This window comes from Pseudophryne corroboree, chromosome 1, assembly GCF_028390025.1.
Source record: "Pseudophryne corroboree isolate aPseCor3 chromosome 1, aPseCor3.hap2, whole genome shotgun sequence".
Lineage (NCBI taxonomy): Eukaryota > Metazoa > Chordata > Amphibia > Anura > Myobatrachidae > Pseudophryne > Pseudophryne corroboree.
The window spans coordinates 270,807,893-270,832,250 of NC_086444.1; the positions used below are offsets into that span (position 1 = coordinate 270,807,893).

The 24,358-nt window shown below is 43.6% G+C and overlaps 1 protein-coding gene across 1 annotated transcript in view; it reads left to right on the top strand.

The window, feature by feature from the left end:
• The window catches only part of CHSY3 (chondroitin sulfate synthase 3), a 483,251-nt gene that overhangs the window by 52,459 nt on the left and 406,434 nt on the right, over positions 1-24,358 (top strand). The window contains exon 2 of the mRNA XM_063964257.1: positions 1,028-1,311. Within this exon, the coding sequence (XP_063820327.1) occupies positions 1,028-1,311 (284 nt within the window). The remainder of the gene's footprint in view (positions 1-1,027; positions 1,312-24,358) is intronic.

Genomic DNA, 24,358 nt, shown 5'->3' on the forward strand with positions numbered 1-24,358 from the left:
CAAGGAACCAGTTATTGCGGAGTCCCAGAGTTACAGCACAGTGAGAAGGAAAACCTGTAAAAGTAGTGCTAAAAGTATAAAACTATATAACAAAAATGATCAATGAATAAATAAAAATTATAATTTCAAAATAAAAAAGTGAAAAATGAAGGTAGGAAAAGACTCATATTCCATGGGTTGGGCAAGACACGCCTCCACTAGCTGACACACCCATGGGTAGCAAAGACATACCTCCTTTGGTTCAAGTGTACCTTTTTTAACTGTGAATTATAGGAGGGTATGTAGATGGGTGATGGGAATGCCAAATAGGATGGAGTTTCAAGAGCTGAGACAAGATCAGCGTTCCGATAGCTAGAAATGTAGTCATACTGAGATTCACTCGACCAAGGAATGGTCACGGTGCGGGATCCAGTGAAAATGAGGAGCCTTTTACAAAGATTTGAAAAATCCTATCTCTCGTCTTTTAGTTTTTGTGTAATTTGTGGTTTGTAATTATGTATATATGTACTGTACATTTGTGAACTTGTCTGTAACGTTCTGGTTTGGTCACATTGGACTTATGTGCTCCTTTTGTATGTTCCATCCTCTATGTATGATGATATGGGTCACTTGTGCACGTTTAAAAATATCTGCTTAACGTTTTTAATTTAGAAATAGGGTTTAGAACATTTCACTTTTTTATTACCTTTGCTGACACCATTTGTGTCAGTACAGAAACCCTGATCACCGGTGTGCTTTGTCATTACATTCCTGCATACTAATTCAAAGTTGTCCTCATACTGCTCTCTTGTCGCTCTCTTGAATGGTTTATAGGGGGTTGTGCACATAGACGAAGACTAGAAATAAACTACAAATACTGTACATACATGTGACGTTTGTAAAGAGATGGACAATAAAACAAGGTTTAATTATGTTTCTACTGTAGTACATGCAAGTTTGTTATCCACTATGAAAAATGTGACATATGTAAAACATGAAGGGAAATTATTACATTGTTTTACAAAGTTTCCTCATTGTCATCCAACAGGTGAAAAACTAGAGGGATTCCTAAGGTCTCTGAACAGCAGCAAACCACTTTATTTGGGGCAGACGGGACTTGGGAATATAGAAGAACTTGGAAAACTGGGACTTGAGCCTGGAGAAAATTTCTGCATGGGAGGCCCAGGAATGATCTTTAGCCGGGAGGTATTAAGAAGAATGGTGCCACACATTGGTGAATGCCTACGTGAGATGTATACTACACATGAGGATGTGGAAGTGGGCAGATGTGTGCGACGCTTTGGTGGAACTCAGTGTGTCTGGTCCTATGAGGTAAGAGTCTCTGGTGAAGAGCTATTTTTTGTTCATAAATAATGCGTGTCATATGACATATATATCTTGAATGAATACAGTGTATCATGTAAGTTTATGTAAATGCTAAGTAATGACTATAGTAGTACTAATGTTATTTACAATAGTGCATCATATTCATAATGTTCCTGCCATTTGCTCCTGTATATGCACTTAGTATATAGATTTCTTGCCTAACAGAACCGTGTCTGGAGATAGGGCAAATGGTTTCATATTCTGATGGAAAGTACTGGTGTATCAAGGGTGTTTCTCGCTGAGTGAGGTTTAGATGAATTAATGCTTACTTTTGGTCTTTGCTACTTCTATTACATTAGTAATAACCCTTTTTGTCCTTAAAATATAAATTTTCTAAATGTGTATATCTATACATCTTATTAACAAGAACGTCTGTCTGTTTGATTGCGCTAAACGCCGAAACCACTGAACCGATTGTGATGTGGTTTTCACCATTGTGTAGGTCATTTTGCCGGACAGGTTTTAGACTAAGTATCATAACAATTGGTCGTCTGGGAACTGCGGGCGTTGGTCCGTCCCCTGCACTTCTCCCGGCAAGCCGAGTGGATCCGGATACTGCAGCTAGTTTCATGATACTATTGTGTGTATGTACAGTACATGTACATCGCTCACTGTGATCCTACTGGCAACTTCATTGAGATCTAGGAAACATATCAGTCAAACCAGTTTAGTTATAGAATTGGCATATATATGTAAAGGCCCATACACACTGGGCGATTTTGAGCTGAAAGCAGCTCACTTTTGGTGTTTTGAGCTGCTTTCAGCTCAAAACCGCCCAGTGTGTATCCCCCTGGCGATGGGCGCTGATGCGTGCTCCTGATTCATCGCCAGCGGCTGCCGTTCATCTACGGGTATTACCAGTAGATGAACGGCGGGGTAGGAGGCTTTCCATAGCGTCCTGCTATGGAATGCCGCTCACCCCTGCTGACATCGTTGGGCAGGGGGGAAAAGCGCCCAGTGTGTATGCACCTTAAGAGCTATAAGCCTTTTCAGAATGGATTCCTTTTAGCTGTATTAAGGCTTTCTTCTTATGGTCAAATATATGTTCAGAAATGTCAAACATAAAAAAAACAACCCTGCGTATGATAGAGAATTCTTCAGACACACACAGCTGCCTCTGTTGTATAAAATTGGTTAGTCTGATAATCATTTCATTCAAATCAAATCATGATCTGATGCAATTGAATAGCTGTTAAAGATCTTTGTACATCAAAATGTAATTTCATTCATTTGGCCTGGTGCTGTAATCTTCTGAATGGAGAGTAAGAAAGTACTAATGACGCTGTGTTTTATTAGGCATTTTTAACATGATAATAATAATGTTATTTATATAGCACTTTTCTCTTAATAAGACTTCACGTGCTTTATATCTTACCTCAATGTGCCACATAGCGGGAGATGCCTGGCGTGAGTGTGCTGACAGCTCCTGTGCAACTCCATTAGCATCTGACATTTATTTTTGCCGAAAATGCATCTTATTCACATCACTATGTGAATAGCACACTCAAGCAGACTCCGCTGATTAAAATGATGTGCGGCATTCCTATATTCTCTATATTCTTTGTGCTTCTGTGGCTGTAACTGCATATGAAATTGTATGTTACAGTGTTTTCTAGGTCCGCCATTCTCCTATATGGGGCAGCAACTGAAATACTGCACTTACAAATGCTTGTTCATTTCTAAACTGTTTTCATTTTAATATACAAATGTTATAATTTTTAGGCATTCATAGATTTATCAGCAAGTTGATGACGAGTCAAGGTAATCAGATATTAAGCATTATTTTTAGGGTATTCGGCATATTATCTCCTTAACAAAATATCTCTGGAGGGAAATTAAATAAGTAAGTCTGCCAGATAGAGACACAGTCATTCTGCTACACAGAGAGCAGCTCACAGATTTTCAGAAGGTTGTGCAATGACAGAGTGGGGAAAGGAGGGGGGATTTCACATAAAAAAAGGTGTTCCAAAGTCTCTATGCTCACTGCATGTGCCATGCGTCTGTGGTTACCATGGTAGTCCTTAATTTTTCTGCCAAAATTGATACCCTATAGGTATACAGTATGGCTGGTTATAGTCAGTCATTGCTTGAAAAAAAAAAGCATTAGGGATATATTTTGGCACATATGTTATAAAACAAATATGCATGGCAATATATTGAATTTGGAAGGCACTCAATATACCGGCTGTGGGGATCCCGGCGCTCAGCATACCGGTGCCGGAGTCCCAACAACTATTTTCCCTGATGGGGTGTCCACGACACCCCTGGAGGGAGAATAAATAGCATGGCGTGCGTAGCGCAGCAAGCCTGCAAGGGGCTCTTTTGCGCTCGCCCCACTGCCAGCATTTCCGGCGGTCGGGATCCCGGTGACGGTATGCTGGGCACCGGGATCCCGACCGCCGGCCAATCGTAGTAGACCCAATGAATTGTTGAATTGTGTTGCATTATTTAAAAATTTATAATACATATTGCAGTATTAATTTAAAGTCCTTTATTAATTAAAAGCAGTGACTGATCCATGCAAATTTTAGTACTACAACTCTATTGAGGTTCAAAGTGAAGAAAGTGTAAACACAATCACCATATTTTATATTTGTATTGTATATGTTCATAATCGTATTGTGTGGTCCCCTATTCCCACTGTTGCTTCCTTTTTTCTGTGTTCTCTTAAACCAACTATTTCCAGCTGTGTTGTAGATCAGTGCTGGGGCTCAATCATGCCTCTTTCCAATGTTCCACCAATAAAGAAGATCGCCATAGGTCATAGAAAATATGTGGCTGTGATTAGAGGAATGCGATGATTGAAAAAACAGCCCCATGAATCAATATATTCTTTTATTAACGTATCTGTAGCAACTCTAGAAGAGAAAACCATCTAAATACTTATGCTATATGTTATAAATAAGTAATATAACTAAACATGTGTAATAATTCTGTAAATCATAAGTTATAAAAGATCAGTTAACATTTAAAACATATAGGGTGTAATTTAATTGCCCGTGATAATTTACTGTGGGCTAATTGACCCCCCCGGGGCTATGCAATTAGCCCTAAAGTGTCAGCTATTACTTTCGCAGACTCAAAAAAAATGCTTTTTTTGCAAATCTGGTAGCGAAAAAACATACTGAAGTTCTGCGAACTTAACACTGATTCTATTGGAGGATTTCAAATCTTATCGCATCCCCTATCTCCCGTCTAAATTGACGGGAGATAGAGGCGCAATATTCAAAGGGCCCACATTATCGTGCTGATCGCGCCCATTACAGTCGGGTTTAGGCGTGCAAAGCACCTAAACCCGACTAAAGTAATAGGCGCGATCGTGAAAAGACCCGTTTGGGCGCCCAAACCGGTCTCTTTACTCGCATTTCAGCGCACGGGGGGGCGAGCTGAAATTAACTTGTCGCACCCATCAGCAGTAACATTAGAATACTGCCGGCGGGTGCGACCGCGGCCAGGAGGGGGCATTGGTGGCATTTGTATCTGACCCTATGTGTTTTTGCTTTTCTCTATCGTCCTAAGTGGATGCTGGGGTTCCTGAAAGGACCATGGGGAATAGCGGCTCCGCAGGAGACAGGGCACAAAAAAGTAAAGCTTTACTAGGTCAGGTGGTGTGCACTGGCTCCTCCCCCTATGACCCTCCTCCAGACTCCAGTTAGATTTTGTGCCCGAACGAGAAGGGTGCAATCTAGGTGGCTCTCCTAAAGAGCTGCTTAGAGAAAGTTTAGTTTAGGTTTTTTTCTTTACAGTGAGTCCTGCTGGCAACAGGATCACTGCAACGTGGGACTTAGGGGGAAAGTAGTAAACTCACCTGCATGCAGAGTGGATTTGCTGCTTGGCTACTGGACACCATTAGCTCCAGAGGGATCGAACACAGGCCCAGCCGTGGAGTCCGGTCCCGGAGCCGCGCCGCCGACCCCCTTGCAGATGCTGAAGCGTGAAGAGGTCCGGAAACCGGCGGCTGAAGACTCCTCAGTCTTCATAAGGTAGCGCACAGCACTGCAGCTGTGCGCCATTTTCCTCTCAGCACACTTCACTGGGCAGTCACTGAGGGTGCAGAGCGCTGGGGGGGGGCGCTCTGAGAGGCAAATATAAACCTTATACAAGGCTAAAAATACCTCACATATAGCCCATAGGGGCTATATGGAGATATTTAACCCCTGCCTGACTGGAAAAATAGCGGGAGAAGAACCCGCCGAAAAAGGGGCGGGGCCTATCTCCTCAGCACACGGCGCCATTTTCTGTCACAGCTCCGCTGGTCAGAACGGCTCCCAGGTCTCTCCCCTGCACTGCACTACAGAAACAGGGTAAAACAGAGAGGGGGGGCACATTAATGGCTATATATATATATATATATTAAAGCAGCTATAAGGGAGCACTTAATATAAGGATATCCCTTGTATATATAGCGCTTTGTGGTGTGTGCTGGCAGACTCTCCCTCTGTCTCCCCAAAAGGGCTAGTGGGTCCTGTCTTCATTAGAGCATTCCCTGTGAGTTTGCGGTGTGTGTCGGTACGTGGTGTCGACATGTATGAGGACGATATTGGTGTGGAGGCGGAGAAATTGCCAAATATGCAGATGTCACCCCCCAGGGGGTCGACACCAGAATGGATGCCTTTATTTGTGGAATTACGTGATGGTTTATCTTCCCTTAAACAGTCAGTTGAGGACATGAGGCGGCCGGACAATCAATTAATGCCTGTCCAGGCGCCTCAAACACCGTCAGGGGCTGTAAAACGCCCTTTGCCTCAGTCGGTCGACACAGACCCAGACACGGGCACTGATTCCAGTGACGACGGTAGAAATTCAAACGTATTTTCCAGTAGGGCCACACGTTATATGATTTTGGCAATGAAGGAGACGTTACATTTAGCTGATACTACAGATACCGTAAAACAGGGTATTATGTATGGTGTGAAAAAACTACAAACAGTTTTTCCTGAATCAGTAGAATTAAATGACGTGTGTGATGAAGCGTGGGTTGCTCCTGATAAAAAGTTGATAATTTCAAAAAAGTTATTGGCATTATACCCTTTCCCGCCAGAGGTTAGGGCGCGCTGGGAAACACCCCCTAAGGTGGACAAGGCGCTCACACGCTTATCCAAACAAGTGGCGTTACCCTCTCCTGAGACGGCCGCACTTACGGATCCATCAGATAGAAAGATGGAAGTTATTCAAAAGAATATATACACACATGCAGGTGTTATACTACGACCAGCTATAGCAACTGCCTGGATGTGCAGTGCTGGAGTAGTTTGGTCAGAATCCCTGATTGAAAATATTGATACCCTAGATAGGGACAATGTTTTACTGTCGTTAGAACAAATAAAGGATGCATTTATCTATATGCGTGATGCACAGAGGGATATTTGCACACTGGCATCTCGGGTGAGTGCTATGTCCATTTCAGCCAGAAGAGCCTTATGGACACGACAGTGGACAGGCGATGCGGATTCAAAACGTCACATGGAGGTTTTGCCGTATAAAGGGGAGGAGTTATTTGGAGTTGGTCTATCAGACTTGGTGGCCACGGCTACTGCCGGGAAATCCACTTTTTTACCTCAAGTCACTCCCCAACAGAGAAAGGCACCGACCTTTCAACCGCAGCCTTTTCGCTCCTACAAAAATAAGAGAGCAAAGGGCTTGTCGTACCTGCCACGAGGCAGAGGAAGAGGGAAGAGACACCAACAGGCAGCTCCTTCCCAGGAACAGAAGCCCTCCCCGGCTCCTGCAAAAACCTCAGCATGACGCTGGGGCCTCTCAAGCGGACTCGGGGACAGTGGGGGGCCGTCTCAAAAATTACAGCGCGCAGTGGGCTCACTCGCAGGTAGACCCCTGGATCCTGCAGATAATATCTCAGGGGTACAGGTTGGAATTAGAGACGGATCCTCCTCATCGTTTCCTGAAGTCTGCCTTACCAACCGTCTCTTCCGAAAGGGAGAGGGTGTTGGAAGCCATTCACAAGCTGTACGCTCAGCAGGTGATAGTCAAAGTACCCCTATTACAACAAGGAAAGGGGTATTATTCCACTCTATTTGTGGTACCGAAGCCGGATGGCTCGGTAAGGCCTATTCTAAATCTGAAGTCCTTGAACCTCTACATAAAAAAGTTCAAGTTCAAGATGGAGTCACTCAGAGCAGTGATAGCGAACCTGGAAGAAGGGGACTTTATGGTATCCTTGGACATCAAGGATGCGTATCTACACGTTCCGATTTACCCCGCACACCAGGGGTACCTCAGGTTCATTGTTCAAAACTGTCACTATCAGTTTCAGACGCTGCCGTTCGGATTGTCCACGGCGCCTCGGGTCTTTACCAAGGTAATGGCCGAGATGATGATTCTTCTTCGAAGAAAAGGCGTATTAGTTATCCCATACTTGGACGATCTCCTAATAAGGGCAAGGTCCAGAGAACAGCTGGAGACAGCTTTAGCACTATCTCAAGAGGTGCTAAGACAACACGGGTGGATTCTGAATATTCCAAAATCCCATTTAATCCCGACAACTCGTCTGCTGTTCCTAGGAATGATTCTGGACACGGTTCAGAAAAAGGTTTTCCTTCCAGAGGAAAAAGCCAAGGAGTTATCCGATCTGGTCAGGAACCTCCTAAAACCAGGAAAAGTGTCAGTACATCAATGCACAAGAGTCCTGGGAAAAATGGTGGCTTCTTACGAAGCAATTCCATTCGGCAGATTCCATGCAAGAATATTCCAAAGGGATCTGTTGGACAAATGGTCAGGGTCGCATCTGCAGATGCACCTGCGAATAACCCTGTCACCAAAGACAAGGGTGTCACTTCTGTGGTGGTTGCAGAAGGCTCACCTATTAGAAGGCCGCAGATTCGGCATTCAGGACTGGATCCTGGTGACCACGGACGCCAGCCTGAGAGGCTGGGGAGCAGTCACACAAGGAAGAAACTTCCAGGGAGTATGGACGAGTCTGGAAAAGTCTCTTCACATAAACATTCTGGAACTAAGAGCAATCTACAATGCTCTAAGCCAGGCGGAACTTCTCCTGCAAGGAAAGCCGGTGTTGATTCAGTCGGACAACATCACGGCGGTCGCCCATGTAAACAGGCAGGGCGGCACAAGAAGCAGGAGTGCAATGGCAGAAGCTGCCAAGATTCTTCGCTGGGCGGAGAATCACGTGATAGCACTGTCAGCAGTGTTCATCCCGGGCGTGGACAACTGGGAAGCAGACTTCCTCAGCAGACACGATCTTCATCCGGGAGAGTGGGGTCTACATCCAGAAGTCTTCAACATGTTAATAGACCGTTGGGAAAGACCAATTGTAGACATGATGGCGTCTCGCCTCAACAAGAAACTGGACAAATATTGCGCCAGGTCAAGAGATCCACAGGCAATAGCTGTGGACGCACTGGTAACTCCTTGGGTGTACCAGTCAGTGTATGTGTTTCCTCCTCTGCCGCTCATACCAAAGGTATTGAAGATCATACGGCAAAGAAGAGTAAGAACAATACTAGTGGTTCCGGATTGGCCGAGAAGGACTTGGTATCCGGAACTTCAAGAGATGCTCACGGACGAACCGTGGCCTCTACCTCTGAGAAGGGACCTGCTACAGCAGGGTCCCTGTCTTTTTCAAGACTTACCGCGGCTGCGTTTGACGGCATGGCGGTTGAACGCCAGATCCTAAAAGGGAAAGGCATTCCAGAAGAAGTCATTCCTACCTTGATTAAGGCACGGAAGGAAGTCACCGTGAAACATTATCACCGCATTTGGCGAAAATATGTAGCGTGGTGCGAGGATCGGAGGGTTCCGACGGAGGAATTCCAACTGGGTCGTTTCCTACATTTCCTGCAATCAGGATTATTTATGGGTCTCAAATTGGGATCCATTAAGGTTCAAATTTCGGCCCTGTCAATATTCTTCCAAAAAGAATTGGCCTCTGTCCCTGAGGTCCAGATTTTTGTCAAGGGAGTACTGCATATACAGCCTCCTGTGGTGCCTCCGGTGGCACCGTGGGATCTAAATGTAGTTTTAGATTTCCTCAAATCCCATTGGTTTGAACCATTGAAAAAGGTGGATTTGAAATATCTCACATTGAAAGTGACTATGTTACTAGCCCTGGCCTCTGCCAGGAGAGTATCTGAATTGGCGGCTTTATCTTATAAAAGTCCTTATCTAATCTTCCATTCGGATAGGGCAGAACTGCGGACTCGTCCGCATTTTCTCCCTAAAGTGGTATCAGCATTTCATCTGAACCAACCTATTGTGGTGCCTGCGGCCACTAGCGACTTGGAGGACTCCAAGTTGTTGGACGTTGTCAGAGCCTTAAAAATATACATTGCAAGGACGGCTGGAGTCAGAAAATCTGACTCGCTGTTTATATTGTATGCACCCAACAAGTTGGGCGCACCTGCTTCTAAGCAGTCGATTGCTCGTTGGATTTGTAACACAATTCAACTTGCACATTCTGTGGCAGGCCTGCCACAGCCTAAAACTGTAAAAGCCCACTCCACAAGGAAGGTGGGCTCATCTTGGGCGGCTGCCCGAGGGGTCTCGGCATTACAACTCTGCCGAGCAGCTACGTGGTCGGGGGAGAACACGTTTGTAAAATTTTACAAATTTGATACCCTGGCAAAGGAGGACCTGGAGTTCTCTCATTCGGTGCTGCAGAGTCATCCGCACTCTCCCGCCCGTTTGGGAGCTTTGGTATAATCCCCATGGTCCTTTCAGGAACCCCAGCATCCACTTAGGACGATAGAGAAAATAAGAATTTACTTACCGATAATTCTATTTCTCGGAGTCCGTAGTGGATGCTGGGCGCCCATCCCAAGTGCGGATTATCTGCAATACTTGTACATAGTTATTGTTAACTAATTCGGGTTATTGTTAAGGAGCCATCTTTAAGAGGCCCTTTCTGTTGTCATACTGTTAACTGGGTTTAGATCACAAGTTGTACGGTGTGATTGGTGTGGCTGGTATGAGTCTTACCCGGGATTCAAAATGCCTCCCTTATTGTGTATGCTCGTCCGGGCACAGTACCTAACTGGAGTCTGGAGGAGGGTCATAGGGGGAGGAGCCAGTGCACACCACCTGACCTAGTAAAGCTTTACTTTTTTGTGCCCTGTCTCCTGCGGAGCCGCTATTCCCCATGGTCCTTTCAGGAACCCCAGCATCCACTACGGACTCCGAGAAATAGAATTATCGGTAAGTAAATTCTTATTTTTTCCTTGGGGAAAAATACACAAGCTAATTAGATAGCACGCAAAATAATTGCGAAAAAGAAAACAGGAAAAATAATACACTGTTAAACATATATTAAAAATGCCCTACATTTAGATAAAGTATAACCTACAAATAACCCACTGATGTGAAAATAAACTAATCATTAATTTCTGTACAAATTTATCATTGGCTATAAGAAAACAAATAGATAAAGGGTTACAAGTAAAAATACCACATAGGCAGAAAGAAAAAGTTAGAAATTCACCAAGGTAAAAATAAATAAATGAGCTGATTACATGTCAGCAAGTTTCTGCTGGAATTATCGTCTGCTGAAAAGCCAGCCTGCATGTAACACTCTCGTTATCTGGTTAATCATCTGCTGATTTATTTCCAAGGAAATGATGACTTCTGTATTTTTGCCTACTATAGGAGTAGCTGTTATTTTTTTTCTTATAAAAGAACATACTGTTAGAAAGAAAGCAATTGGTGTTTCCAAGGTGATTTACTTGCTAAATAAGTTATTGTCTGGTCAAGTGCATTTATTTGTAAACTGATTACAGTTGATCAATAAACAACACAAACTAAAGGTTCATACACACTTCCAGCGAAAATGAATGCCGTCGCTCATTTTCAACCTTTCTGAGCGACGTTTTTTACTTTCTCGGCAAGTGTGTATGCCAGTGTTGACAAGCAATGCGCGTCCACGCGGGTTGTTAACGACCTTCGCTGTCGACCATACATGCAGCTACACTTTGAACTGTCTTCCAAGAGCTTCCTGTACGGCGTGACGTCGCTGAGCGATATGATCGTCATATAGCTCAGTGGGTATGCACTGCCGCCGACCGCCCGGACCGGGAGGGGGAAACACTAGGTGACGTGGCTCATAGAGCACGTCGCCTAGTGTGTACCCACCTTTATATACATATTTCAGTGCAAGGTGTAAGGAAGAATAGGGCTGAAGAAAATTAAAAAGACCAAAGAGTGTCATACACATTATTTATCTAAATATTTTATGTTTCTTCTAAGTCATGGCAGTTGTATTCTCTATAAAAGGTTTAAAGTGTAAAATCAGAACTATCATATGCTGCTGTACATTAGGGTAGTTATAGTTTTTTTCCTATATTGTCGTTTTTGCTGCTGCTCCATTTTTCAAGGTACATTTGTATCAACTTATATAAAGATACCATGGAAACTAAAAAATAGAACTGTGTGTGTGTGTGTTGGGCTGGACTGCACACCCTATTACTAAAGATATCAAGATGTTCTATCATGCTGAGGCTTCTAATACTATGCTGGAGGAAGAAAGATGCAGATGCACACTCTTAGCACTAAGAACACTGATAGTAAGAATCATTTAAATAAACCCTCACAGTTAACATGGGGTATAATTGAAGTTCTTAGCACACATTTGCGCGAATATGTGGGCCCATGTACAGCGGTCAGGTGACTTCATCACATGGGTCTCTAACATCCCTAATACTATCACATTATATAAATTTATCCAGGACTTACCTCTAAATAGTGCCCTTATCAATGTGTGATCTGAAATGCAGGAACCCAGCTAATTAAACAGTCATAGGTACACCGTGCTTGAGTGTATCTAACTGATGAGTAAAGCTAAGAAAATAGTTCTACCTATAAACATACTTGCCTACTTTCCTGAATTGGCTGGGAGACTCCCGAAAATAAAAAAAGTCTGGGAAGGCCGATGACGCAATTCCTGCCGAATTGCGTCATCATAGCCCCGCCTCTGCTATAAAATGTTGATAATCTGGGCATTTAATAACATGAGCGGGGCTGCAATGACACTATCGCTAATATACGCCCAATGATGAGGCCATGCCCCCCTGTTGTACCAGCTTTGCTGCCCCCTCCCACATGGGGCAGCTGGAACATTGGTAAGTATGCCTATAAAATAGATCATCTGTTATGTTCATCTTATGTATCTTATGTTCATCTTACAGTATGTAGACAATTAGGCCATAAATGTAGGCATAGTCACTTCCTGTGGCAATAGTACTGTCCTGGAAATCCCAGGTTATGTGGTGGTGCTCTGTGAATCCATGACATAAAAAAATACAGAAACCTCAGGTTGTGTGACAATATTGATTCATTATTTTAGCCCTAGAACAATTTAATTTCACTTTCTTATTGAAAACTTGCCAGTTCTATCCAATCACGTGCATTCAACACAAATCTTTTCACTTTGAAAATTTTCCAGCATCTGCAGCCTAAAAAAACAAGATAGCAACAATCAGTCTTGTAGGGGCACCAAACAAAGGGGCTACATTCATAGTATGTTGAATTTCTCTTAATAGATTATATTTTTAACATAATTTACAGATAGTTTAGTATACCTAGAATAGTGTCTGTACATCGTAGTTGCCTACCCTACCGGATCCTGCGGGAAACTCCCTTTTTAAGCTCTTTTCTTCAGCTGCCTTGTACTATACATCAAATCTCTTGGTTCTTTTGATTCTGCACTCCAGCCAGGGTACCACCAAAGAATTTTTGGGCAAGGACAGTGAATTGCTACAGTCACTAGTATAATTTCTATCCAGGCTCATCAGCCTTTGCTGTTGACAATACCTTGTGGGACCCCCAGCAGTAGACAATGGAGGTTGCCTACTCCTGGTGATCTGTGTCTTCTTATCTTAGCTGCTAGTGTGTGTGAACTGTGGTACTTTTATTAGTAATCTTTACTAACACACTAAAAGGACAATACAACAAAACGTTTTCAAATCCATTTTTTACCAAGAGATGATTATTAAAGTAAGAATTTACACAAGGTCAAATTGCATTTGGAATTTAGAGTATAGGCATCACGTTTATCATGTATATTGCGCTGAGTGAGAAGAAAAGAATTATCACGGGAATAGATGCAAACAAGAAATCCATTATTTCAGGCCGCAATGTTAGTACCAATAATTGCAAAATTTCCCAAAATTATATTGATACTAATGTTATATCTTGCAACAACTATTTAGGCGTAGATACGACCATATGTGGTGCTAGACATGCCCTTTTTATGGAGCATGACACGCCTCCTCAATGGTGCGCCACGCTTTGCACAGTGCATTCTGCTATGGTTTCCCTGAATCTAATTTTCAAAAGTAGGCAAGTACTGTATGCGGTACATCAGTAGAGAGTAGGGAAAGGGGTTTATATAATCCCTCAAATTAACAAATTTTAGATTATTATTATTACACTTTTTTCCAGGAAATTGGGTATTTTAATAACACCTTTTAGTATTTTTCATATTAAAAAAATGTTTTTCTTCCACTTGAGAAAATATGTCCAAATGTGTGACAATGGGTATTTCCATTAAAATGCACTATTTCCATTAAAATAGATATATAACCAAAAAGGTGAACAAATGATTTAGTATTCCTCTCCGACAGATGTCCAAGGGGCAAGTGTAGGAGGGGGAGACATGATACGTGCCATCACAGGCCGATGCACAGGAGTGTGCTGTAAATTGTAGCAATGCGTAGCTGGCCATTATAATGCAGTGTGCAGTGGATTGCATCCTTATGGCTGTGCTGATTTCAGTGGGGAAGTGGTAAATACACAGGAGAGTGATTTTCTCTATATACAGTAAGTCCTGAAAAATAGTTGAGTGTGTTTCAGATATATGAATATTGCTGTTTTGCACTGTCTGCTAGCTCCATAATACCCTGCAAATGCTTGATCCAGCTTAGTAGAATGTGGTTCTTCATACAGTATAAATTTCTATCAGACTGAACACATCACAGCACTGGTAAATCACAGGCTTCCTTACTATAACTTAGGACAGGAGATAATGATCCAACTAGGCAGTGACAGACTGAGACATTCCCCAAGAAATAACACTGCCTTAGAGAAGATTACCAGTAAGATTTACTGTTTCATGGAAAAACTAAACAAAACAATTATCTTAAACCTAGGGGGTAATGTTACTAATGCAAAGAGCATTACCTGCATACCTTCATTACAGTATTATATGTCCTCTTCTATAATTAAAATCATGTTTTATGTGTTTAAATGTTAGTATAATATCTTAAGCCAGCTACACATCAGAACGATTAGCAGCCGGCCAGTCTGGCGGGTGACGGGACTGTGAATTGGCAAATGCATACACACTTGTCGATGCAGGGGGGCAACAGAGCGGTAGGGGATGCCATGCTACATTCACCAGCATGGTCTCGTTAGTGATGTCTTCTGATAGACCTGCAGCAGGGCCAGAAGGCATCACTAACGACTGAGGGAGCACACAAATCAGGCATACACACTGCCTAATATGCCCAATTTGCCATTACGATTTGTCTAATCCAACCAATATCGACGCTGTATGTACCATATAGTCGCCAGTCAAAAGTAAGTTACCGGGGCTGATTATAAGTTAAACTTAGGTCAGCTGGTCTAGAATAAAACAGGACACTTCGTTCTGCACATGCACAAAACCGGTCCGCATATGTGCATTTGCACATGCTCAAATCTGATACTTGTGCCGCTCCCTACTGGACAGTAGGGTGGGTACACTTATCATGTTTTCTGTAATTGAAAACAAATGTAGAACCACACAAACCTGCTCTATAAACATTTACTCATAAAGGAACCGAGACCCCCTTTTATCAATACTTATTAATGGTTGTTTCATATTCTTAACATGTATACACACTGGTTTTCTACTAGACACTGTACATTTTGCTGTTCTTTATTGTTTATGTATAACGATTGTTTTTTGTATACCAATTTCTGTAACCCCTGCCTGCAGTAACTGTAATAGATATTTTGTCTCCTCTGCAATATGTCACTTAACATGCTGTTCTGCTTATATACTGTAAATAAAGAGAATTAAATAAAACCTCTCAAGAATATAGCTTTAACAATGTCCTACCCTAAATGTCATATATAACATACTGTGGGACGTATATATCAAAATAAATTTATGTGACATTCCCTGAAAACAGTCACTTGTGGGGATATCTGCAAATTTCAAGCATCCCCAGAATGTGTCTAGTGGGGACAGCGGCAGATATCAGTAGCCTTGGGGGCATAGTCAATTGAAGTCGGATCCATTCCAACATTCATTTGTCAAAATGGATCCGACCTGGGCTATTCAATGTCATCTCAATTCGACTTTTAAAAAAGTCGAATTGAGATGCGGGAGCTGAGACAAGGGAGAGCCGCGGGCAGACGGGGGATATAGCCGCTGCTCTCCCCCGTCTGCCCGTGGCTCTCCCCCATCTCCCCCCTCCACCCGTCTCTCTGCCTCTCCCCACCCCTCCTCTCCCCGTACCCACATCACAGCCGCCGCTCATGGCAGCGTCCACCTGGCTTTAGCAAGCGAGGTCTCGCTTGCTGGAGCCGGGTGGACGCTGCTGTGAGTGGCGGCTGTGACGTCCTCCGGCGCTGCTCAGCCCGCGGCTTTCCCGGTCTCAGGTCACTCATCTCTTTAAAGTCGAATAGAGATGGTCGAAAAGGGGGCCAAAACCTGTCGGTTTTGGCCCGTTTTCGACACAAGCACGCCGATCCAAGTGCTTTTCGACAAGTCGAATTCCTCGACTTGTCAAATAATTTGGGGTTATATTGAATAGGTCGGAATCCCTTCCGACCTAAAAAAGTCGGAAACTGCCATCTTTTCGACAGACGGTAGCTTTCGACTTCAATTGAATATACCCCTTGGTAGCCAACACCATCTTTAGATTGCATTAGCCAATAGAAGCCAGTGAGCTCTGGATACCTTCTGGCCACACATACTGATGCATGCGCAGCTGGTTAGGCTAGTCAGGTCTGTACCGGGAAGCAAAGCAAACTTTGTGCTGTGACGGGCTCTTATGCTAGCTTTTATCTTATTGTGCTAAATTCCAGCAAAAGTGTACATTTATGCTTTGTGAGCTTAGTTGGCATCACAGCAGAACTGCTTTAAATATGCGGGATGTGATAAATAGCCCCTATGTATTTAAAAATAACCCTTGTTACCCTTATTGGTAAATAATGGTTTCTACGTTCATCTTCACAGTTCGAAAACTATATAAGAAACTGTTAATAAATAAATAAATAAATAATAAATAAATAAAACACTCCCCGGCATTCACCTAAAGGCCCATACACACTTGACGATAAAATGAGCGACGTCGTTCATTTCAGCCCTCATCAACGACGTCGCTCATTATATCGTCAAGTGTGTATGCATCCGACGACCACCGATGCGCGGCCCCGCGGGACGTTAACGACCCTCGCTTATCTGTGGAGCATGTATGCTCAATTTCCACTATGGTCGTTACCGACCAGAGACGTCGTTGAATGTGTATGGTGTGAATGACCAACGACCAACGACCAAGCCACTGTTCACCAGCCCTGTTCCTAGCTCATTAGTTTAATAAACTGTTCAGCTTGGATGCTTCAACGATGAATGGTCTTTGGTCTTTGGTAGTGTGTATGCTCATGTCGTTTGCTCAGCTGTTCAAGTGAAGTTCAAGGGAAGTCGTTAACGATGGTCGTTAACGACGTGTGCATCGTCAAGTGTGTATGGGCCTTTACAAGGTCCTGTAGGATTAGATGAAAGTTATTTATTTCACATCTATGTAGATGCAACAGTGTAACCAGTAATCTATATTATGTCATCCACAGCAAAACAACTTTGCATACAGAAAGATGTGTGTAAAAGTGATTCACAAAAGGTAAATGGACTGATAATTATCAATAGGGTTTAGTGCGTATAATGGGGACTTTTACAAGAGACCCTAGTCTCTAAAGGGAATCAGAACTTTTAGAACTTTTCAGAACTCATAACCTGTCAAGAGATGCAGGAAACATTAGTACAAAGTCATTAAATAGGTTCACCAAGTGCAGCTAGTACGGCTTGCATATGCAGTGGCATTGAGTCTCACAGATGAAATAGTTTAGGAGGGATGCAGCATTATTATTTCACAAGAAATTCCCTCATCCAATGTCTGATTGGCCTCAAGTATCGCACTAGAAATGTTGGTCCAGAATACTCCATAAATGCTTGATTGGGATCAGATCTGGTGACTGAGTACTCCATGACTTTTGGATAACATCAATGGGGATCCATATGATTTACCTACAATCAAAATCCCGACGGTAAAAAAAAACAACATTTACAATGTCGACACTGTCAAAATACCAACAGTTAAAATGTCGATAGGTCAAAAACTCAACACGAGTTTTGAATTTATTTTGTATGTGTACGTCAACATAGGTCGACATGGACACAGTATAAGTGTACCGCGTCCCCTCGCATGGCTTGCTAAGCTTGCCATGCTGCGCTTGGCACACTATTATATTCCCCCTCTAGGTCCACTGGTATGGTAAAGTATGAACAAGTCGGTTTCGATTAAAAAATCATGAAAAACTTATGTTAACTTTTTAAATGTCTTTATTTTGACCTTATCGTCTTTTAAATGTCGGTATTTTGACCATGTCGGTCTTTTAAATGTTGGTATTTTGACCATCGATCAATAGTTGTCGGGTTTTTGACTGTCGGGTTTTGATTGTAGGTAAATTGACTGCATCCTCATCAATGTAATGCTCTGCAAACCATTGGCTGTTCATGCATTCTCTGTGGATAGCTGCACTCCTCGCCTGGTAGATGCTTTTCCCATCAGGAAAGATGTGCTGCAACAAGGGATGAAGATGATGACTTAGTACCATTAAATAGTGATTAGCTTTGATCTTACTATCTAAAGGGAATGCCTGCACCAAACGATGCCTGGAAATTGTGTCCCACAATATTATATAAACATTGCCTTTGGAAACTTATGGTCGTAGAATCCATTAGATTGGCGCTACACACACTCAACTAATTCAATTTATGATGTCATCTTCCTCCGCTGCTCTGTAAATTGTCTGGTCTCTTTATACCATGTATATTGAAATTCTGCTGTGCCAGGTGTGATGAGTGGTTGGGAACTGAAACCAAACTGAGATATCCTGCTTTGTGGAGATTTCCTTGGACCATTTTCATGAAACGAGCTGCTTATATTTCAAGTTAAAATTGACAGAGAAATAACTTACAATTGTCCATCTGCTGTGCCTAATACTTCAAATGAATATGTGACCAGTGTGATTCCAGAGTCCATGCTTCTGCCCACTTTTTCCGTCGCCTGATGAGTTCCAAGGTTATGTCACCATAAACCAGGATACTTATAAAATTTTAGCAAACTGAATAGATTACGGTTCCATACCAACTCGCCCCATTACTGTCTTCTCTTTAACTGGCTTCTTCCAGTCATGCTGTCCATAACTGTACGCAACCAGGGCAACCCAGCAATTTTGTACGTAGCACTAATAATTTGCTTAATTAACACATAACCCATACGCATGCTTAAGCCCTTGCTTTCAATATGTTTTTCTTCAGCGGGATACACTGTGTTCCACAGGGAAAACATTGTGGTGTAGAGATGGATCTTGAACCAGAGGCACCAACAGGCTAAAGTTTTAGACTGTCCCAGGATGCATTGCGGGACCTCCTCTATATAACCCCGCCTCCAGGCACTGTGAGCTCAGTTTTAGAGGTGGTGCCTGCATAAGCAGGTCACTTAACAGGGGTGCTGCGCAGGCAGCCCTGAAAAAGCTATTTGGAAGACTTCAAGGGCTGCAGCACTTCATATGTCAGTGTGACATACTGTGCTGCGGCTCCATCACCTCCCCAGTGGCGTCGCATACTGGCACTGTTCCCGGGTACTTGCAGCAGAGGTGCTCCGATTCCTAGGCACACCACCGCAGACGCTCTCCTGGATCTCGTGGCTGCTACAAAGGGAGGAGGTAAGAGGGTCCCCCAGGTGGGACCTGCCATTAAATCGCATTCCGGTCGCATTCTCCAGAGATGGGCCGCAACGCTGGCGTGGACACTGTGGCTGTACAGGGACCCCACTATGTCCACCAGGGCAGGGGAGCACAGGTCGGATAATACATTATCCATGTTTAATAAGACTCCATAGTACCAGGTGGTGAGGACCAGCATAAGGGATAAGGCGCTTGACCTGTAGCCCCTCCCCCAGCTCTAGGCGCCATCTACTGCTGGTGTTCCCGCCCTATAGCTGCCTCACACTCTCCCTCACTCCCTGACACAATCACAAAGTTCCGGTCTTCGGATCAAGAACAAGGGATCCTCAAGCAGCGTTCGTGGACGCTCTGGAAATTCCATGGAACTTTCAGCTGCCCTACGTGTTCCTCCAGTGTCACTCCTGTCCAGGGTACTACAGAAGTTCCAGCAAGAAGGAGGTGTCAGCAATCAGCGTTCAGTGGCATCTCACTTATCAGCGCGCTGGTGTGCAGGCCTCTGGAGGTCACGGCCCCAGTCTGCGGCTGCATTAATGCTCTGTCTGCGGGCACAGTGCCCATTGTCATTGTGTACCCCTGAAGTCCATCTAGTGTGTACCCACCCTCTGTGCAGCATGGGCGCCGCCATGTTACTTGCGGTCAGCTGACCTGCAAACACCCAATCCTGCTTGTTCAAGCAACCAATGCCTGCTGACCAGGGGGTATAAATCCAGAACATCGGCTCAGTCTCAATGCCTTGAACAACGCATCACATCCAGTGTACAGCATCTCCTGGCTCCAGCCTTCTATCTCCAGTGATTTCCTTGCTCCAGTGTCTCCGTGGAACTACAGGCTCCAGCCATCCAGCTCTGCTACAACTCCTTCCACAGTCAGCTTCCACCTCTGCATGCAGTAAGAGACTCTCTCCAGGTGCTAATTACCATTCTCACCTGTGTGTAGTTTATCTGCGTTCAGCACTGTGGTATTCCATCTGGCACTTAAAACAACCAGCTTGCAATTACAAACTGTCTCCTGCTTTGGCCTTGCTTGGCTTTGTGAACTTGTGCATATATACAGACTGTGTGAATCTAATGCTGTTGGTTTCCAGACCAATCTCCGGAGTTACTTTCGCCTGTGTTCACTGTCATCAGTTGCATTACTATCGTCTGCATATTTGATCCTGTTGCCATCGGCTTCCAGGCCGGTCATCACTGTTATTAGTTTCATTGGTTTACAGATCATCACCTGTGACTGTTGTTATATCTCCATCAGCTTCTTTGCATATACCATCAGTATTGTATTGTGCTTCGGTGACTGTTCATATCCCTGTGTGCTAAATAAATATAATTGCGCAGGAATCCTCTACAGCCTCCTCGTTTCCTCCACCGCACCACCACTCTGACCCACTAGTGCCCCCTCCGGGAACAGACACAATTACAGACCTGACAGGAGGAATACTACTTCTAGTCGCTCCAGTGTGGCCCACACGGCATTGGTTCTCAGACCTGCAGGGTCTATTGATAGAGCGTCCCCTTCTACTTCCTCAATGCCCAGAACTCCTCGTTCAGGCCCCTTGTGTCTACCCAGACCTGGCCAGACTGGCTTTGACGGCGTGGCTCTTGAAGCTTTACTCCTAAGGGCCAAAGGTTTCTCCGAGGTGTTTATCCAAACTATGCTAAAGGCCCGCAAACCGGCTTCTGCACGGATTTATTATAGGGTCTGGAATTCTTACTTCACCAGGTGTGCTGCTAAGAATTACGATGCTTACAAGTTTAGTACTTCCAGACTTCTGGCTTTTCTGGAACAAGGCCTGGATTTAGGACTTCGTCTGGCCTCCCTCAAGGTTCACATATCTGCCTTGTCGGTGTGGTTTCGGAGAAAAAAAAAGCGTCTATTCCTGACGTTCATACTTTCACTCAGGGCGTATTGCGGATTCAGCCTCCCTATGTCCCTCCTGTGGCTCCAAGGGATCTGTCTGTTGTCCTGAATGTCCTGCAAGAGTCTCCGTTTGAACCTCTTGAGTCAGTTGACCTTAAATGGCTTAGGGCTAAGGACCTTTTCTTCTTGGCTACTGCCTCTGCCAGAAGGGTTTCGGACTTGGGCGCTTTGTCCTGTCGTCTACCCTTATTGATATTTCATTGTGACCGAGCAGTTCTCCGAACTTGTCCCAGTTATTTGCCTATGGTGGTGTCATCTTTTCACATAAACCAAGAGATTGTGGTTCCGGCCTTCATCTCTTCTGACTTCTCCTCCAAAGAACGGTCTTTGGATGTGGTAAGGGCCGTGTTTATGTGGAGAGGACTGCCTCTATTAGGAGGTCAGATGCACTTTTTGTACTTTTTGGTTTCCACAAATGTGGCTGGCCTGCGAATAAGCAAACCTTGGCAAGATGGATTAGAATGGTGATTGCACAAGCTTATGCGCAGGCTGGGCTTCCGGCTCCTGCTGCTATTAAGGCCCATTCTACTCGGTCTGTTGGACCTTCTTGGGCGGTCCGCCGTGGCGCGTCTGCAGAACAATTGTGCAAGGCGGCTACGTGGTCCTCAGTCAACACGTTCATTAGGTTCTATGCCTTTGATACTTCCGCCTCCCAGGATTCTTCCTTTGGAAGCCGGGTTCTCATGAGTTTGAGTTTAGTTTATTATCATTAAATATTGTGAACAAACAATGAAATTTCAGTATGAGCGAAACAGATACCACGGAAGTACAAATACCAGTAAAGGACAATAAAATATTTTAAAAGCCATAAGAACACAAGTAAACACATAAGCAGATACCACAGTCTTATCTACCCTTAAGACCATTTAGCTTATTAATTGCCTTAGGTAAAAAACTGTATTTCAGCCGGCTGGTCTTGCACAGCAGAGATCTATAAAGTGAGTTGGAAGGAAGCAAGGTGAATACCCCATAATTAGGGTGGGTCTCATCACTCAATATACTCCTAGCCTCTTTTTATAAATAGACTGGATATTGGGCAATTGTAAACCTACCATTCTTCCAGCGGTTTTAGCAATTCTATCATAACCGCTAAGGTGCGTCCCTTCCCTTGAGGAACTGCTTTAGGACATCCTTAATGTTTTCCCTGTGGAACCCAGTGTACCCTGCTGCAAAAAAGGAGATTTATGTTAGACTTACCATGGGTAAATCTCTTTCTGCGAGGTACACTGGGTTTCACAGGGCGCCCACCCTGACGTACTTAGCTTCTTTGTGTTTGTATGACATTAGCCGCTAGTCCCTTCTCCTGTCGTGAGAAGGTGGTTCTATGTGACTAACATCTGCCTTCTCTTTTACCTGCTTCTGCATCGGACTGGTTAACTAAAAAAGAGCTCACAGTGCCTGGAGGCGGGGTTATATAGAGGAGGCCCCGCAATGCATCCTGGGACAGTCTAAAGCTTTAGCCTGTTGGTGCCTCTTGATCAAGATCCATCTCTACACCCCAATGTTTTCCCTGTGGAACCCATTGTACCTCGCAGAAAGAGATTTAACCATGGTAAGTCTACCATAAATCTTCTCTTGTCCCTCATTTACCCATTTTTTGTCCACTATATGTGTAATGAGGGATTTACTGTATATTTTAATGAGATTTTGGAGACCATGCTCTTTACTGTTGAATATTGCTTGCTGTGTAACTTGATGAGAAGAGCTAATTGTTTGTTTGGTTAGAAAATCAAGCTTAAATTGTGTAGAGTGAGGACAAATGGCTTTGGCGTTAGTTTTAATCCACTACCACATACAAAATGAATGGAGGGAACTAGGTTGGTCTTAAAATAATGTTGTTTTTTTTACAGCTGCCCACCACAAGATGTACTTTATAATGTAGTTTATTAAAAAAATGGTAAAAAAATTGTGTTCATACATCATACTGACGTGTGCAATACCTTGCTGTTTTCTTGCACTTCAGCCTTTTTTTGATTAATTACACCATCGTAAGTTTTGAGTGTAGGTGAGGACAAAGTGTACAATATGTGAATCCTGCATCCATGAATAAGATTCAGTAGTGATCTATCAGCATTAATTTCTACATATGCATATTTTTTGCAAAATAGACCTTGAAACAATGTAAGATAATCAACATATCGCCTTTATACATACAGATGTGTCCTCATACGTCTTTGCTGCAGTCATGCCAAACAGCCCCTCTTGGCAGGCCAGGTCGCGTGAGAATCTCCTTGCGTCTGGTGTCTTTTTTGCTTTTTTATTGCTGGAAATGCGTCTTAGTCGCAATGCACAAAGACGCACAAGAAGACTGTGTTGATTAATGTGATATATCTGTGTGCAACTGAGTCTCTGAATCTGTATACAATGTAGCAGCCACAGCTTTTTTTTCCAATACAAGTTCTGTTCTGCTCCACATACAGACTCACACACAATATACAAGTGTCATATAGCAAATTAATCAGCACAGTCTCCTTATGCGTCCTAGCAAGGACACCCGACATTAGCAGAGTTGCACGGGACCTTGTGGCTCACTTACGCCATTCATCCTGTGCTGCATGGTGTATTGTGCCTGAATGTATGAGGACCTGTACTTGCCTACTCTAGCAGACTTTCTGGGTGACTACCCAATTTTGTAAAGTTCTTACACAGTCCCATAGAGTAGACCAGGCTCCCGGATCCTGCCTACTCCCCTAGTGAAGTGGGTGGTACTGGACCTTGATGTCACCAATTGCAACAACATATGACATCATTGTGGCTCCTCCCCCACCACACCATTCTGCATATTACATTATAAGTGGGGGACAGGCAGCGATGATACGATTGAGAATACCACGCCTTTAAACCTACTGTTTCTTATGTCTCTCTATCCACATGAGCTTTTGTAGTTTTAACCATAACCTATGCGCTTTTTCAGGTGTTTCCTACTCTATTTTACTCTACTCTATTCTATTAAATCAAGCACATTGACAGCAATGGAGTGTCCTCTCTAAGCCCAAGCACAATGTGCAGTGGTGTTTGTAATTGCATTGCTCAAATGCCTGTGGATGCCTGATAATAACGTCAGTGACAGTCAGAGACTCATGTAAAGTTGGACGCATATACG